Genomic DNA, 13,510 nt, shown 5'->3' on the forward strand with positions numbered 1-13,510 from the left:
AATAAACAGTAACATATTCATGCAAACAAACGCGAAATGTGCTGCAATAAATTCAATTATAAATTAAAATGTAGTTCTGCATACTGGTATTGAATATCACCTCTAAGGGAACATACTGTATCTCAATATAAATAAAAACACGTAAATCGGCCAGTAATTCAGGTTGCCAGCGTTTGGAACAAAGGAGTACTGTAAATTGGACAACAACATATTTATGTAGAATCTCTATGCATTTTAATTCAAAGTATGACCAGTACAATTAAAAGTGCAAGTTGTATCTCGAATGTGTTCTAAATGGCAATAATCATGCTGTACGAGAATAACATTAAATTGGCAAATAATCGAACACGTATGTACATATCATTATTAGATGGATGCAATAGACGTAGAGATAAAAAAAACTAGTAGGTACATCACCTTTGTAATTGTAGAAGCTGCACTCACTATTCGCAACGTAAAAATTACTTCTGCCCTCAACAAAAGCACAAATACCTCTGCCGCAATCTTCCCTTTTTAAACAAATCCTAGACGAAAATTGTTAATATCGACCGTGCTCCCCAGACCTCGGGTCGATAGGGATCATTAAGTTCCCTCGCATAGCGTTATATTTGACACTTTTATTGTAAATTATGGCCCATTTCAATGTAGAGCAGAGATACCGGGAACTTTCCCGGTGGGTCAGTAGGATCCATGAGCGCTTTGCGGCTGGCAGCATCATTCAAATGAAAACACAAAACAGAGAGGTGTCAGGCCTGGCAAGGAATTAATTTTGAAATATATATCAAAGTCCTCGTGTCCATCAATAAGTTCTTGTTGAAGGCTACCACAGTCGCTTTGTCGGTGCCCACCTCCGACGTCCCGTTCACCCGCAATTCGTATTTTGGTGGATTTTGCTAAAGTCCCTCCACAAAATAGTACTCAATTTTAGGGGCACTTCTCATAACTCCAGCTTCTATTGGCGACACGAGAAAGAGAAACTGCGATTCGAGCACTTAAGAAACTTTTAGGTGCGCACAATCGGACCAAAACTGTAGAAGAAGAAGGAAAAATCACCACGTTAGTACAACACGCTTCGGGATGGCTCCCAGATGTCGCCAACCGCATCATCCTTGTCTTCCTCCAAGCGTTTCTCTACACACTCGCATTTGCTGCCAGCCAGCTAGCCAGGAATTGAGATTAAAAGCTACCTTAGACACAAATTTGCAAAGATGCGCTAAAAATGAAATTACGGATATTTAAATGAGTAAATTGGAAGAAAATTGAGAATTTCTATGTTATTCAGACTCTTAAAATCAATCGATTAAAGGTAGATTTTCACAAAGTACACAGATTTCTGTATGGATCTTTCCTTTTTAAATTAACATAATTTCTCTGATATTAAAAATGAAGTATTGCCTAATAATCTCGCAAATAATCTACTAGAAAAACGTTGGGTACAGGCCAGACCTGTTCGATTACGAGAAGAAATTTTAAGATCCTGTCGGGGTCAACCACAACACAATAAAATTGAGATTTCTTGAAAAAAAATGTATAAAAATTGTCAACGTGTCCACCGCATTGATGCTTCCGAACGATACAGATAAAAAACAAAATGTAGATGATTTCTCTAAAAAATGCCGTTTGTGGTAGTTGTCAAAACTGTTTTAGATGCTGTTATAGTGCAATTACCAGTAGAATTTATATCGAGACAAAAAAGAATCGGCAATAAAGAGCGAAGACAGAACATTCTACTGTGGTTAGGCAGATGAAATACTACCAAGTGTGTGGTCCGTCACTGTTATCTGGAACCGGGGAGGGTGAAGCAACTTCGGCTAATCAGGATCCTATCCTTTATCGAGAGGAACTGGCTCTGCACCTAGTTGAGAACGAAAGTGGGTAGGCACAATCAGCTTTTCGATGGGGCTCCTCTTATAAATAGAATAGGGCCTATATATAAAACTCAGCGCAACCTATAACCACAGATATACTGTGCTATAACCCTCCCCCCCCCCCTAAACCAGAATCCCGATCTCATCCAAGGAGAGATTGATAAAGCATTTTTATTTTAAAATAGTATACAAAATATTTAATGAACAAAAAATGAAAGATCACAATCAATTTTTGGCTACACGGCTGAAATAAAAAATTTTCCATAAAGGCACACATTGAAAGCTGGGGGTCTTGCGAGTATTATTAGTACCTTCGAAAGCCTGTCGATGGTGAAAAGCCTGAAAATACGAAAAAGTGTCGGTACTCCAAAACTAAACATGTGATTTGTGCCCGGGGCGATGATGGAAAAGTAATTTAATTTTGGGAAGCTGTTAGCGCCATTATCGTGAAATTGTGGTTGTCGGCCTCGCGTTCCATGTAACCGCGACAGACTTTGGCGGCGTCCTGTAAAAATTGCTCTGTCTAAGAAGGATCGGTCGACATGACGATATACCTCGAGTAGGGTTTCCGGAGTGGAACCGCCATGATTGATGGCGAACTCCTTGCGCCCATCCAACTCGTACAAGTGACCGTCTTTTTGAACGAACGCGACGAAATGAAAGTTAACTTCATCGTTTGGATTTGCCTGAAAGTTGCCAAATTACGAGTTGGCACGAACAAGATCAGAGCTTACGGTCGTCTGTCCTTCGCTCTCCAATTCGCGATGCGCGTCCATAATAGCAGCGGCAGATTTCTGAAGCAGTTCCCCTCTTTCCGCCGGGGTCATGTTCTTGCTTTCGTCGAGCAGCTTCTTAAACGGTCCCTCGGCGATCTCAATCCTGTTAAAAATTCTTTCTTAAAACAGGAACAAGGGGAAAAAACCCTTTCTTAAACTGTAATAGTACTTTAACGTAGGTAAAAGAGAACTTCAAGAAAGTACAGGGCGTGCCAAATTTGAGGGTGATTTTTAAAACCATGGAACCATGCTTTTTTATATACCTAATAAATTATTACACCCTGTATAACTCTTATAGGTTGAATGAAACTCGTGGTAGACCGACTTACTGTTGCATATTATTCGCGATACTGTGAATCAGCGCCACGGTGCCGCACGCGTTGGAAACCATCTGCTTGACATAGTACAAATCGGGCGTGACCGTCTGGCCGGCTTCCTTAATTTCGTTCGCTTGCGTCTCGGCGAAAGTTTGATACTGAAATTCGTCGATTAACGAGACGAACACTATAGGAAGCGACGACGACGTCAGCTTACCGTTTCGCTTATAGGAAATAGGAGAATCACAGACAGAACCGGCTTGGGAACCCACGCTAACGAATCGGCGTCTAAACCGAAAACGTCGACCAGGCTCCATTTTTCGGGCACACCCAACTTTTGCAAAAACTGAAAATTCGAGGCGTTACCCGAAATTCGGGGCCGATGTCGGAATACTAACCTTGTTTAAGACCTAAAAGCCGGCATTAGTGAGAAAGATGACTAATTAAAAAATTTGTTTTTTTATCTTACGTCAGGGTTTGACTCCAATGGAAGCAGCGACATGTTGATGGGTAATCGGTGAGCGCAGACTTTCGAAAATTGCAAAAAATATCCGCAATATGCAGCGATAAACGGAAAAATCTCAATGTAGAATGAACGATTGCAGCCGGTGATAGTTATTGATTTTTTATAATTTTTATTTAAACAAATGATACCCTGCGCGTGCGCCAACTATAAAATTTACGAAATTGGCAGTGTCTAACGTGTCGTTTCCTTTTTCCTTTTTTTATATACATGGTGAAAGAGCATTAGTATTTTAACAAAGTGAATCTACGGTCTATTCAGTATATCTTCCGTTGCACGTCATTACCTGAAGAAAACGACGTACCAACGTAAACTTACTTTCGTTTATTAGGCAACACATTAAGCACGTAGTTTATTTTAGCCGTAACAATTGGTAGCATTTCGCTATGTTGTCGCGTTTAATTTTGTAAATTTGACAGGTTGCTTTTGGTTTACTTTTCGTTTGATTTGATTTTGATTATTTTCTACGTCTTTCGCTGTGCATTGGTTTGAAGAGAAATTACTGAAGAATTTAGATAACCCGTTAGTAATTGTGTTCGATAACGGGAAAACAAACAACATTAAAGTGTGGTTAGGTGATCATAATGTGCAGTTCTTCGAAAATGATTTTACAGCCGAACTGTTGAAAAGGTTGCACAGTAAGTACGTTCGCAAATTATTTGATGTTATATAAATCTTGTTGATACTTTTAGGAATAAATCAGCTAAAATGTACCGCATAAGGCATTCACCACTTAGCCGAGCAATACGGTTACTTCGTTTTACGATTACCACCCTATCATCGTGTTTTTAATCCTATCGAACATATTTGGGGCATAGCGAAAAATTATTACAATCGACACATTGGTAGAGATGGACGAAGCATTGAAAATTGCATAAACATGTGACAAGAATCACTACAATCGATAACTTCCGAAACGTGGCGCAATTCAGTTAAGGATACGGAAACTGTAATACACGAGTGGTACGAAAGAGAAAAGCAATTAGATCTTGAAAACGTTGCTACTATTATTATAAACTTTGAACACGAAAGCAGTTCCGATTATTCCGATTAATTTGAATATCATCCATCACATCACATAACCTGTAAAATTTTATATTTAGTACTTTCTCTGTAAAAGAGATGCTACATTTGTACAGTTCATAAGTTGTTAAAGTATATTGTATGTATATTGTGGTTCCAATTAACGAAATGAATAATAAAAATTATTTTTATTTTATTTAAGGTGTGGATTGTTCACACAAAGAATGCACTGTCTTGTTGACAAGTGAAGTGACATAACCTAAATCGCTCAAAACTAGATTTGGCATTATTGCATAGTAATTACGTCATAGAATATGATGACGTGCAACGGAAGTTATACGGAATAAAGTGTTATACTTTGTTTCACTGGTTTCACTGGTGCTGAACCTGACGTCATAAATGCGATTCTCTCTTCATTACATTTAAATCGATTGAGACAAAAAAATTACGTCATTAACGTAAGTCGTGACAAATAAACCAATTATTGATCTGTCAATAATATCAATCCGTCAAACGATTTTCGTTAGATTTCCAGTGTTTTGAGACTTCTTCCATATCACTGCGAGTATAATCCAATCGAAATGGTATGGTCAGAATGCAAACAGCATTACGATGCAAGGATCGGTTCAATTCAGCCTGTCACACACAGTGCCGTTTTGTCTTTATGGAATGAGGCACTGCACAAAGTAACCTCTTTATATGCTGTTTTGTGAAACAGTACTTAATAACTTGAATGTTTAGGTTACACCGGAAAAATGGAAAAGATATTTTGATCATACAAGAGGCATTATAAACCAGGCCTGGGAACGGGAACAACATATTGATACATCAGATATCTTACCTGTGATTGTCAACTTGGACGAATCTGATAGTGACGAAGATTATTATGGTGATTATATTCATGAGACAGAAGAGAATGAGCGTGTTTAAGAATATTATTTTGGGCCGTTTATACATATATACTTGTGGTGTAGTGTCGTTTTTTCTTTTGTACATACGATTTGAATATGAACATTTGAGTTTTTTCAGGAATAAATATCTTCACTACCTGTTTTCTCTCACAATTGCGTTTTTTTTAAATAAATCGGATCAGAAGATATTCAAGATCCTTATGCGAATATCTCGAGTGTGTGGCAAAAGAACAGAAACTGTATGTATGCTTGTTATTTCAATGAGCCTGTGGTACGAGTATAATGCCTACGCTTTATCTCAAATTTGTAAGATATATAAATGCGAAAGGCCTACCGACAAACCATGGCCTATACGACTTCTGCAAATGGCTAGTTAAGGATCATTAAAATTCGCGCAACTTAACCTGTTCTGTCCGTTAGCCACCCTGAGAGACCCCTTGGTGTGAAGAGTACATCCTATTCCACTCCTTTCCGGTTCCTCAAATCATTTCTCAATAAGTGTACAGGTTTAGACTAGGTCCAAATAAACACATGAGCTGCTGGCTAATGAACTTATGTTTAAGGGCGATAAAAAAACGCGTATTCTTCACATTGGTAGCATACTTAATTTCACATCAACATTATGTAAACAAAATATTAATTTACGAACTGCCTAAAGACAAACTTTAAGTTACAAATGTTCCTATGCGTTTTCTGTAACCATCATACACTTCATCTCAAAGAGTTTCTGATGCTCTGGCAGTATCCATTTCGACTGTCGGTGCAAAGAATCGGTTACATGAGGTGATTCTGATTACAAACGGTGGAAAAAGTTTCATCTCGAGTTTAATTCATACCAACGGAGTTCCTCTACATAAAATACATGACCATTTAGCCATTATAAAACTTGGGGACAGGAAAAAACCTATCAGGACCAGATGCCTTACAAGTGATTGTCAACTTGGACGGTCTGATAATAATGAACGATAGTGACACCTTAATAAATAAGTTAAAACGTCAATGTGACAATATGTAAACCAACTACTAATTTACGACCTGCCTTAATTTTGCTATGACGTCAGATAGTGTGACGAAAGGTTCAGCACCCTTGAAACAAAGTATAGACGGCTTTATCAACTATTCCTGGAAGGACAAATGGTGCTAAGTACAACACAAAGGTACGAAATTCAGTGGCCTTAAAGCGAGCTAATTCATTCAATGAACGTGGTTTTCTATTAATTTCAATAGGTATACAATGTTTGGTTTTCAACATTCGCTCAGAAAGGTTTGCTATTTGACGAAAAGATAATCTGGTTTTATACTTTCCACTAATCCAGCAATTTATAATTTTACGTGTTACACCTAAACAAACATTGTGCATGTAGTCTATGGGGAATGATGTGACCAGGCCAATATTCAATTGCAATAATGGTGTGATTTCTTCTTTATGGTGGTCACTGTCTTTCTGTAGCCTAAAAGATTCATCTGTTCGTAGTTCAGCATTGACATTTTCCAAAATCACTCTACCTGGACCTAAATATTTGCCTGGATCTGTACATTTTTCACATGAGGAGTATCCTCCATGTGATTTTATGCATTTGAGAAATGCCCTTGCAGGTGCATCACAAATAAAGCACCTGGTTTTGACTTGATAATCAATTCCATTATATAAGAAACCATTTTGTTGTAATAATGCCAATTCCTGTATAAAATCATGTAAAAATTTTGACAATGGTTTCGGTTTTGTAGTTCCGCAAAAAATTGCAATAGCAAATGGGGATTTAATTTTGAAATTATGTACCATTCCTAATATGGGCCATAATTGGATATTCGAGCTTTTAAATAGAGGGATTCCATCAATGTTAAATGATAGTTCCATAACTGTTTGGGAAAAATTCAAATTTTTAATTAAGAAAATTTGTAAATTTTTTTAAATTCCGAAATAAACAAACTGTCCAGTCTCCATTGTTTGAATGTCAAATTTTTGGGAGGTTTTCATAAGAGTCCTTACGTCTAAGGGTAACTCCGCATGATACGTGTTTAAAATCTTAAGTAATGATGTTACTGCTGAATGTGGCATAGTGGGAGTGTGTACAACCCAATTTCTTAGCTTATCTGTAAGTGAATGGTCTCCATCACCTTCCCTATTTTCGTTGTTATGTATATTCATTTCTGAATGTTGACTTATATCATTTAGTGACAAGTCACTATTAGATGAGGTCGAATATGTGAAACTATAATTCTCATATGTGTAGCTACTAAAGTCGCTAGGTGATGATCTTGCTTGAGAATTAGCATTTGATATTCCAGTATCATTTACAAGAGTTGTTTTATTAGTTTTCGATGGCAAAGATTGGGAATTTATACTAGTTATAATGTTATCAACATCATTTGCAATTCTACGGTACAATTGTCTTTTTGAAACCAAAGTTTTGGCTTTACGCTTACATTTTTGTTTAAACATGATAAAAAATATTAATAATAGAAGGAATGCAACTAATCTAATTAGTAATAATAAAAAAACCTTAAAAAATTAATTCTTGTACAACTAACATACCTATTTATTTTCTTTTTGTTTTTTATTTTCGAGTGTCAGTCTCTGAGGAGCATGTTTCAACCAGACTTTCACATTTTCGTTGATTTCATGCTCTGGTGTATTTGGCGTTGATAACTGCACAGCCCCTAAAATTTTTGTGTGTAAGAATAAGTACATATACTGACAATTTTGTATACAACTTACGAATAATCAATTTATTTAAGTTTAATTTAGTAAATGCCTGCTTATTGTTACGGGTTCCCAAAAAACTGAAATTGATTGCTACTTTGTTTGAGATCACACTTCTCAAAATAGTATTTGTTTTAGTTGTAATGTCGCGGCCACCTAAGGTGGATAAATATGCACTCTGTAAAATATAAGAAATGTTTAACAATTACATATAGTGAAAAGTAACATTTTTGTACCATAGCACATAGGTGATCTTCTTCAGATAGGTATTCCTCAATTATTGGTATTTCCAGTAATTGTTGTATGGGGATTTTCACAGGGACGTCATTGGGCAGTTGATATGAGGTATTACTTTGTTGTAAAACTTCTCTCTTCTTTAAAGACTTTAAAATGGCTTCATTTTGCTTAGCAACATGATCATTTTGAGACTTGATGTGGATCAGTAACCGCAATAAAGTCTTATATTTTTTATCTAAAATTAAAATTATGTAATAGATTTAATTAGGTAAATAAAAGGTTACCATGGTAATCAACATGAGTTCCACGTAGCAAATCATCCACATCAACAATGGTATGATTCAAATTAGGACTCGAAACTCGTGAATTTAATACACTTGATGGACCTAAGACAGTTTATAGGTAATGAAATATTTCCTTGAATAATTATTCATATGGAATACCTGATTGTCCTTCATTTAATGTTTCACAAATTTCTGTATCTTCAGTTTCTAAATTATCAGCTAGATTATCAGGTATGAAGAGTTTATTTCTTATCCTGTACGGAGTCGATTGTAGTGAACTTGAGCAACCTGTTACAACAAAAACTATGATCAGAATTGTAAAGATGAATAACACTATCGCAAATACCTGACGTGACATCATTATATTTAGCCGGAGTTTGTCTATCGTGTTCCGAGATAATTAAAGAGGCCTTTGAAGGACGATTCTTTTTAATAGAAATTGGATTTGAATGTGGAGATCTACCCGGCGAACCTATTACAAAATAAATAATGTGACTAATATACTAACATTCTAATATAAATACCTGCCGACTCTGCATTTAATAAATTTTTAGAAAGCTCTGAGATATTTATTGGAGGTGGTGCAGGAAGTGTACTGAGTGACCCTTCTTCATCACTGCTTTCATAGCACAACCGTTTTGGAGGATGAATAGCCCTCTTACTTAAACACGAATCCTCATCGGCATCTGATTGAACATCGGACTGTAATTCGGCTCTCTTTAGTTTTGACCTTGCTTTCGAGTAATCATCTAAAAAAATGCATTATGAGTAACTAGAATTATAATATGGACAAAAATACACACCTGTTTCGAAGAAGCACCTAGAAACAGGATAAATTTTCCAGTTTGCTTCATTTGGTGTCTCTCCCGTTTTTAATGCTTTTTCGTACACAGATTGAGTTTTGTAGGGTGGCCAGAAGGCATTTTTTTTTCTTGGCGTTAACCAGTTTCTGTTAATTATAGCTAAACCGCCCCCACAAGACGCAGAAAACTCCACACCTAAAAACTCCATCTTTTTTATTATACGGAGGACGCTAACGATTCACGTTGCGCATGATAGCTGACAAAAAACGAACATAACCCGAATTGTAACGTCAGGTACCGAAGATAAAAGGCGGTAAAAAAGAATATCGTAATTCCCATATTCAGTGATTGTGCACTGGGCGGCTTTATTAAACACACCTATACACTGCTACTATAAATTTATTGATATAAATTAAGCATATCCAATAAAATAGTCATAATAATGACGTGTTTATCACGTCCCATTTTCGTATTTATATGACGTCATTCATTAGGCATTTGTATCACGTCAATATGACGTACCATTCTTGTCACATCACGTCATGGTGGTAGACATCACTGGATTTTGACGTGATTATCACGGCATGTTGTTTCCTGGGTTGTGGCAGTAATGTCTCTTCTACCGGCGGTACATTTTCTTTTGAAATTTCTTTTGTTACTGTGATTACACTTGATGTAACAATTTCTGGATGAAATCGTGGTTCGTTATGGAAAATGTCATGTAGCTCGTCATAAAATTCCAATTTTTTATATTCTCGTCCTGTTGCTTTTGTATGTTTTATAAAATTTTTATAAGACCGCTCGAAACACCGCCATCTGTACTTAACCTGAGTTGTTGTATACTTATACCCAAATTGTGCCATTTCAGCTGCAAGTTTTGCAAACATCTGCTCCTTCGAGATAATAAGTCGATCAGAAAATCTTTTGGCAAATTTTGGATACAATTCTATTAGAAGCTTTTTTGCTGGAACAGGCCATAGTATTGGCACTACATTCTCGTCCTCGACATTTGAAGTAGAAGCTAACAAATATAGGTATAGACAATCCATAATATGTGGATACAACAAACAATTACCACCACAGATATCAGTTTGTTCAGTAAACACTTCGTCCGATTGCTGCGTAAGCATTTCTTCCGTTTCTACATATGAACTGGTCTCGGAAGCGGTAGGATCGTATGGATACACATATTTGTCCAAAATCCATACATTTTCATGTCTGTTCATACAAATATGATGTCTAGCAGAGGCAATGGTCTTGCCTGTAGTCTCATTGCAGACAGAACAAATGTATGCCTCCTACAAGCAAACCAATACAAACATGTCTAATAAAATTCTTACCATGCTATTGATTTTTAGGACAACCAAATTATTTTTGTAGAAGAGACGTAGGTATATTTGTCAGTCAGTACTTATTTTATGGAAAAAATAAAAAGGATTGATCTTCACCACAAGTAAACAAACAATAACCTAAACTTTCACTTATGTTGACACATCAAGCACATGCTCTACTACCATGTGCATTGTTGTGATTACTGGATTAATCCGATTAATCAAAGAACATCTTTATTAAATTCATGAATAATGCAACAAAATTTTGGAACTCCTTATCCACACTCGAGCGTAGTACTACTAGCCACCTTCGCCTTCCTCCGCTTGTCCCTGTTGACCTTCAGCTGAATTATGTGGCTGTGTCTAGGCTGACGCTAAATGTGATTACATATTTACCTACATAAAGCTCATGTCACATTATCAATCAGTTTGACAAATTGGACTGACAAACTTCAGGTAATGACGTCACAGTTAGATTTTGGTCAAACTGTCTAATTTTAGAGGCACTCCTATTTTTTTGATGCGAGGTGCATTGTTATTGGTTGCTTTAAAGCCGGAAAAAAAAGCGGGAACGTTACATGAGCGTGCCTCTAGTAACGGCGATTGAAATAAATACACATAATTACATAACCTAGACTGTGACAAAACATAACCCCTTAGTAATTCTTTTAACCTTTCTGTTGTGCATTATTTTTAAATTATGTCCTGGAATCATAATCAAACATCAATTTTAATTGATTTGTATAGAAACCATGAGGTGCTATACATTGTAAAAGATCCTCAGTACCATAATAAAGGGGCCCGGCTGCATGCATTAGAGACAATAACAAAGGGTCTGAGCGAGATTAGACCAAATACTACTGGTGAATATGTTTTATTATTTACAACTTGCTAAATGATACTGCTTTCAGTTAACGACGTTAAAGTAAAAATTAACTCTTTAAGGACACAATTTAATAAAGAACTTGGAAAGCTTAAGAGTAAGCCAAGTGGATCTGGCGCAGAACTGGTACAGGTTGGTCTATGGTGCTTTGAGCAGTTACTGTTCTTACAAGACCATGTCAATGCTCGGACAAGTTTTTCTAATTTATCCCGTGCTGCCGGTTGTAGCACGTGGGACGAAGTTGTTGAAATCACGGACAGTCAGGGTGTAAGTAATTATTGCAAATTAAATAGCATTGCTATAAACGTTGAATTAAAACTAATGAGCGCAGCATATTTGTCAAAAGGCACCAAGTTCACAGCTGAGATGCTTCAGCGTGTATGTGATTGGAAGTTGTTTGTGTACCTACTAATCACATACGCTTTGAAACACCTCGGTTACCCTTACCTCTTATTACTTTTCACTCAACGCTATAAACTTAAGTTTTTATTATTATCAAGTTACATTCTATAATTATTGATAGATTGTTGTTGCCATGACACGACTCCTGAGGTATTGAAGTACTCCTGAAATTCTATTCGAATTTGTTGTGCACTTTTTGCACTTCTGTTACCTCCTTGCTGTGGCAAGGGCAAGAAGTCGCAACTAATGTCTTCCTCTTCCAAATTGGAAGTATATTTTGGGGATGTCGAAATTAAATAATTGTGTAGAAAGCAACAAGCTTTCGTAATCAATTCCACTTTTTCTACACTAACATTCATTGTTTGTAACAAAATGCGAAAACGATTACTAAGTATCCCAAATGCGTTCTCTACGACCCGCCTTGCACGAGAGAGTCTATAATTGTACACTCGTTGCTGATTGCTTAAGCCATGAAATTTGTACGGTTTCATAATGTTTTCCTTTAATGGAAAAGCATCATCTGCTACAAATACATACGGCACAACTTTTTCTCTCCCAGGTAGACAAACTGGCATAGGTAATTGTAAAATTTTCTCATTAATTGCATATGATAAAGAACTTCGTTGAAATACTCCACCATCACTTATTCTGCCATTTCGTCCAATATCCACTATTAAAAATTTATAGTTTGCATCAACCCACTGCAAATAACACAATACTGTCAGAACCTTTGTAGTTCCTGTAGAAAGAACCATCTGCCCTTAGTGGACGGAATGTGATATGCTTTCCATCCATTGCACCTACACAGTTCGGAAAGTTCCATAGCTCGTAATATTTATTTGAGATTTCTTTCCATTCTTCCATTGTATGAGGAGGCTGTAATAAAGTAATGTGCTTAATAATTTCAGGAACACACCTTATATGAAAGCGAGAGCATGAGTAATGGTTCTTCTGAAAATGCAGATTTAGATGAAACCATCACAGAAACACCACGCACAAAAAGGGCAAGCAACCAACCAATTAACAAAAATAATAAAAAACGAATGATTGACGATGCTGCCATTCCATTATTTCAAGAAATAACAACAGCATTAAACAAAATTTCCGAGCCAGTTGTTCCAAATAATACATGGCAAACATTTGCAACATTCCTTGCTGATGAAATTCAAACAATCAAGAGTAATAGAATAAAACAGGCTTGCAAGCGTCACATAATTAATGTACTACACAAGTATCAACAACAAGATGAAGAAGAAAATTAATTTGTATATACATAATTTTGTATCTATTTTTACCTTATTTGTAATTACATACCTTGAGATAATCGTCTAAATGTGTAACAATTGCATTTAAGACTTCATTAATAATTCCACTTAATGTGTTATGTGCAATTCGGGTTGAAAAACTTAAACTTTTTAACGTTTCGCCAGTAGCTAAATATCTTAACG

The 13,510-nt window shown here is 36.3% G+C and overlaps 3 protein-coding genes across 3 annotated transcripts; 1 reads left to right on the forward strand and 2 right to left on the reverse strand.

Annotated features, from left to right (window-relative positions):
* Positions 1-2,183: 2,183 nt before the first annotated feature.
* Positions 2,184-3,614, reverse strand: LOC116179662 (ubiquitin carboxyl-terminal hydrolase isozyme L3-like). The gene is made up of 7 exons (XM_031499475.1): positions 3,431-3,614; positions 3,360-3,371; positions 3,179-3,307; positions 2,974-3,119; positions 2,603-2,747; positions 2,423-2,554; positions 2,184-2,373 (listed from the first exon to the last, which is right to left on the reverse strand). Exons 1-7 carry the CDS (start codon positions 3,461-3,463, stop codon positions 2,284-2,286), a joined length of 687 nt encoding a protein of 228 aa, XP_031355335.1. The 5' UTR covers positions 3,464-3,614; the 3' UTR covers positions 2,184-2,283.
* A 4,312-nt stretch (positions 3,615-7,926) lies between these two features.
* On the reverse strand, positions 7,927-10,898 carry LOC116179563. The gene is made up of 10 exons (XM_031499364.1): positions 10,787-10,898; positions 10,522-10,744; positions 9,447-10,467; positions 9,168-9,392; positions 8,990-9,115; positions 8,803-8,931; positions 8,644-8,745; positions 8,359-8,594; positions 8,138-8,300; positions 7,927-8,079 (listed from the first exon to the last, which is right to left on the reverse strand). Exons 3-10 carry the CDS (start codon positions 9,652-9,654, stop codon positions 7,955-7,957), a joined length of 1,314 nt encoding a protein of 437 aa, XP_031355224.1. The 5' UTR covers positions 9,655-10,467; positions 10,522-10,744; positions 10,787-10,898; the 3' UTR covers positions 7,927-7,954.
* Positions 10,899-11,279: 381 nt separating this feature from the next.
* On the forward strand, positions 11,280-13,324 carry LOC116165293. The gene is made up of 3 exons (XM_031479597.1): positions 11,280-11,640; positions 11,689-11,927; positions 12,971-13,324. The coding sequence occupies exons 1-3, from the start codon at positions 11,478-11,480 to the stop codon at positions 13,322-13,324; spliced, it is 756 nt and encodes a 251-aa protein (XP_031335457.1). The 5' UTR covers positions 11,280-11,477.
* Positions 13,325-13,510: the final 186 nt, after the last annotated feature.

The sequence above is a fragment of the Photinus pyralis genome, unplaced genomic scaffold (assembly GCF_008802855.1).
Source record: "Photinus pyralis isolate 1611_PpyrPB1 unplaced genomic scaffold, Ppyr1.3 Ppyr1.4_LG1, whole genome shotgun sequence".
NCBI classification, from domain to species: Eukaryota; Metazoa; Arthropoda; class Insecta; order Coleoptera; family Lampyridae; genus Photinus; species Photinus pyralis.

Excerpts from the sequence above, each read along its gene's own strand:
- LOC116179662 (XM_031499475.1), bottom strand. The coding sequence starts at position 3,463 with ATGTCGCTGCTTCCATTGGAGTCAAACCCTGAC. Across the intron at positions 3,120-3,178 it reads TATTTCCTATAAGCGAAACG|TATCAAACTTTCGCCGAGAC; the intron begins GTAAGCTGACGT and ends GACGAATTTCAG. Across the intron at positions 2,748-2,973 it reads ATCGCGAATAATATGCAACA|GATTGAGATCGCCGAGGGAC; the intron begins GTAAGTCGGTCT and ends AATTTTTAACAG.
- LOC116179563 (XM_031499364.1), bottom strand. The coding sequence starts at position 9,654 with ATGGAGTTTTTAGGTGTGGAGTTTTCTGCGTCTTGTGGGGGCGGTTTA. Across the intron at positions 9,116-9,167 it reads ATTAAATGCAGAGTCGGCAG|GTTCGCCGGGTAGATCTCCA; the intron begins GTATTTATATTA and ends ATTTTGTAATAG. Across the intron at positions 8,746-8,802 it reads ATTAAATGAAGGACAATCAG|GTCCATCAAGTGTATTAAAT; the intron begins GTATTCCATATG and ends AAACTGTCTTAG.
- LOC116165293 (XM_031479597.1), top strand. The coding sequence starts at position 11,478 with ATGTCCTGGAATCATAATCAAACATCAATTTTAATTGATTTGTATAGA. Across the intron at positions 11,641-11,688 it reads GATTAGACCAAATACTACTG|TTAACGACGTTAAAGTAAAA; the intron begins GTGAATATGTTT and ends TACTGCTTTCAG. Across the intron at positions 11,928-12,970 it reads AAATCACGGACAGTCAGGGT|GAACACACCTTATATGAAAG; the intron begins GTAAGTAATTAT and ends TAATAATTTCAG.